Source organism: Gloeophyllum trabeum (assembly GCF_000344685.1).
Source record: "Gloeophyllum trabeum ATCC 11539 unplaced genomic scaffold GLOTRscaffold_00257, whole genome shotgun sequence".
Classification (NCBI taxonomy): Eukaryota; Fungi; Basidiomycota; class Agaricomycetes; order Gloeophyllales; family Gloeophyllaceae; genus Gloeophyllum; species Gloeophyllum trabeum.
Genome location: NW_006920665.1, coordinates 1 through 2739, shown reverse-complemented (window position 1 = coordinate 2739; position 2739 = coordinate 1). Strand labels below are relative to the sequence as shown.

General features: G+C 50.8%; 1 protein-coding gene across 1 annotated transcript; it reads left to right on the top strand.

The window, feature by feature from the left end:
* GLOTRDRAFT_51483 (uncharacterized protein) lies at positions 1 to 2574 on the top strand (the record flags this gene model as incomplete). Its single annotated transcript, XM_007873493.1, has 4 exons — positions 1 to 85; positions 142 to 426; positions 489 to 2169; positions 2225 to 2574. Coding segments are annotated over 4 exons (2401 nt in total), but the record flags the coding sequence as incomplete, so codon positions are not given.
* Positions 2575 to 2739: the final 165 nt, after the last annotated feature.

Sequence of the window (2739 nt, the reverse complement as noted above, 5' to 3'; positions counted from 1 at the left end):
GAAGCTGGACTGGGAGGTAGGACGTTGGGCAAAGCTGCGTGGGCCGAGCTCGACAGCTCTTACTGAACTACTTCAAATCGAAGGTGTAAGTCCGTTCAATCACCGATGACGGCTAGTTTTAATCCTGCTACCTGTTAATAGGTCCGGGATTCACTGGGATTATCATATAAAGATGCCGACTCCTTAAATAAGATTGTTGATGCCTTACCTGGGCGTCCTAAGTTTCGACGAGAGGAGGTCATCGTAGCGGAAGAAGCCTTTGAAGTCTATCATCGTGATGTACTGGAGTGTATACAGGCACTCTACGGTGATCCTGAGTTCGCGGCGGACTTGATCTTTGCGCCAGAGAGGCACTACTCCGATCCAGACATGACGATCCGGATGTATTCGGATATGCACACTGGTAAATGGTGGTGGGCGACGCAGGTAAGCCAGGAAGCACTACTACATGTGACGTCTGTGAGCGGATGATTAACACCACTCTCTAGAAGGCAATTGAGCAGGATCAACCTGGTGCTACGATTGTCCCTGTGATCATCTCGTCTGATAAGACACAGGTGACGTTATTTGGAAACAAGTCCGCATATCCCATCTATATGACCATTGGCAACCTACCAAAGGAAATACGGCGGAAACCATCACGAGGTGGCCACATACTTTTGGGATACCTGCCAACCACCAGGCTTGATCATATCACCAATAAGGCCGCCCGACGACGGACCCTCGCCAACCTCTTTCACTCATGTGTACAACGTATTCTCCATCCTCTAAAGAAGGCTGGCGAAGTAGGCATAGTGATGGCGAGCGGCGATGGGGTTCGCCGACGGGTGCATCCTTTGTTCGCGACGTTCGTCGGTGACTACCCAGAGCAACTCTTGGTGACGGGCGTCAAGACGGGGCAGTGTCCGAGATGTCCAGTCCCGCATGACCAGTTAGGAGAATGCAACTCCGAAGACCCGTATGAGTTTCGGGATATGGATGCTGTACTGGACGCTCTCGCAAGCATCGCCGACGGGCCAACAGCATTTATCAAAGCTTGTGCGCACGCAGGGATCAAGCCGATCCAGCACCCGTTTTGGGAAGGGCTCCCTTATGTGAATATATTCCAGTCAATCACGCCGGACATCTTACACCAGCTCTATCAAGGCGTGATGAAGCATTTCATATCATGGGTTACAAAAGCTTGCGGGGCAGCAGAGGTCGACGCTCGCTGTCGCCGATTTCCACCTAATCATCACATACGGCTGTTCATGAAGGGTATCAGTACCCTGTCGAAGGTCACTGGTCGGGAACACGCCCAAATGTGTCAACTTCTCCTTGGCTTTGTAACTGATATACGGCTTCCAAATCATCTTTCGTCAGCCCGCCTGGTGCGAGCCACACGTGCCATACTTGATTTCTGTTTTCTCGCACAATATCCAGTGCACACGGATGATACTCTCCGACTTCTCGAAGACGCATTGCACCGTTTCCACGACAATAAACAGATCTTTGTTGACTTAGGGATCCGGTTCGACTTCAATATACCGAAACTGCATGCCCTCCTCCATTATCTCATCTCCATCAAGATATTCGGCACTACTGACAACTACAATACAGAATATACGGAGCGCCTGCACATAGATTTTGCGAAGGATGCTTATCGCGCTACGAATCATAAAGATGAATATCCCCAAATGACTAGGTGGCTTGAACGCCGCGAGAAGGTTCTGCGGCACGAGAAGTACATCAACTGGCGTCTTGCAGGCTGCCCAGCGCCAATGCCGAAGTCAAGAGGAACCATGGACACCGGGAATCATATACGTATGACGAGACATCCTACCCTGAAGGCCGTACCTTTATCGGAGGTCCGCAGCGACTATGGTGCAACATACTTCGAAGCGGCTCTCGCCCGCTTTGTGGCCCAATACCACCAGCCACATTTGACGCGCGCTCAGATTGAGGATGCTGCAAACCGCATGTCCATCCGGTTCCAAACCATTCCCGTCTTCCACAAGATAAAGTTTCGAAACCGGGATCCGTTCGCACGTACTGCAGAATTTGATACATCCGATGCAGTGCATGCAAAGCCCATCCGTCAAGACTCGCGCGGGCGCGATGTTCCTGCGCGGTTTGATACAGTTCTCGTTAATATGGGGACTTCTGGAAATGCCAACTCGCGGTTGCAAGGTGAGTCTTATATCCCTGCCTATGCTGTCCATTTGACGTTGCAACTCTACAACAGGTTTTCGAGTAGCGCAAGTGCGCGTAGTCTTCGCTTTACCGCCTCGCGCCGTCGCGACCTTATTCAAGCGACCACCGCCGGATCACCTGGCATACGTCGAATGGTTCTCGGCTTTCACTGCGGAACCAGACCGTAACTCGGGGATGTACAGGGTTGTCCGCTCAATTCAGAATGGGGAACGCTTGGCGAGTATTATACCAGTTTCTCAGATTGAACGTAGTGTACATCTCTTGCCTAAGTTTGGTCCTGTCGTCCCTCGGGACTGGACAAGCAGCACTGTCTTAGATTTGGCGGCAGCATTCTTTGTAAACCCATTCCTAGACCGGCACACGTTTGCTACATTTGTCTAAACAACCCTGCATTCATGTATGTCGTTTGATCAACATAGGACCTTTTTGACTATGTGCTAAAATCGGACAGATCAATATAATGACATCCCGCATGCGCTTGGGTTGACTACAGGGGGTGACGTGTTCGAAAATAAAGCTACATACGGACTCGAACATATGACCCCT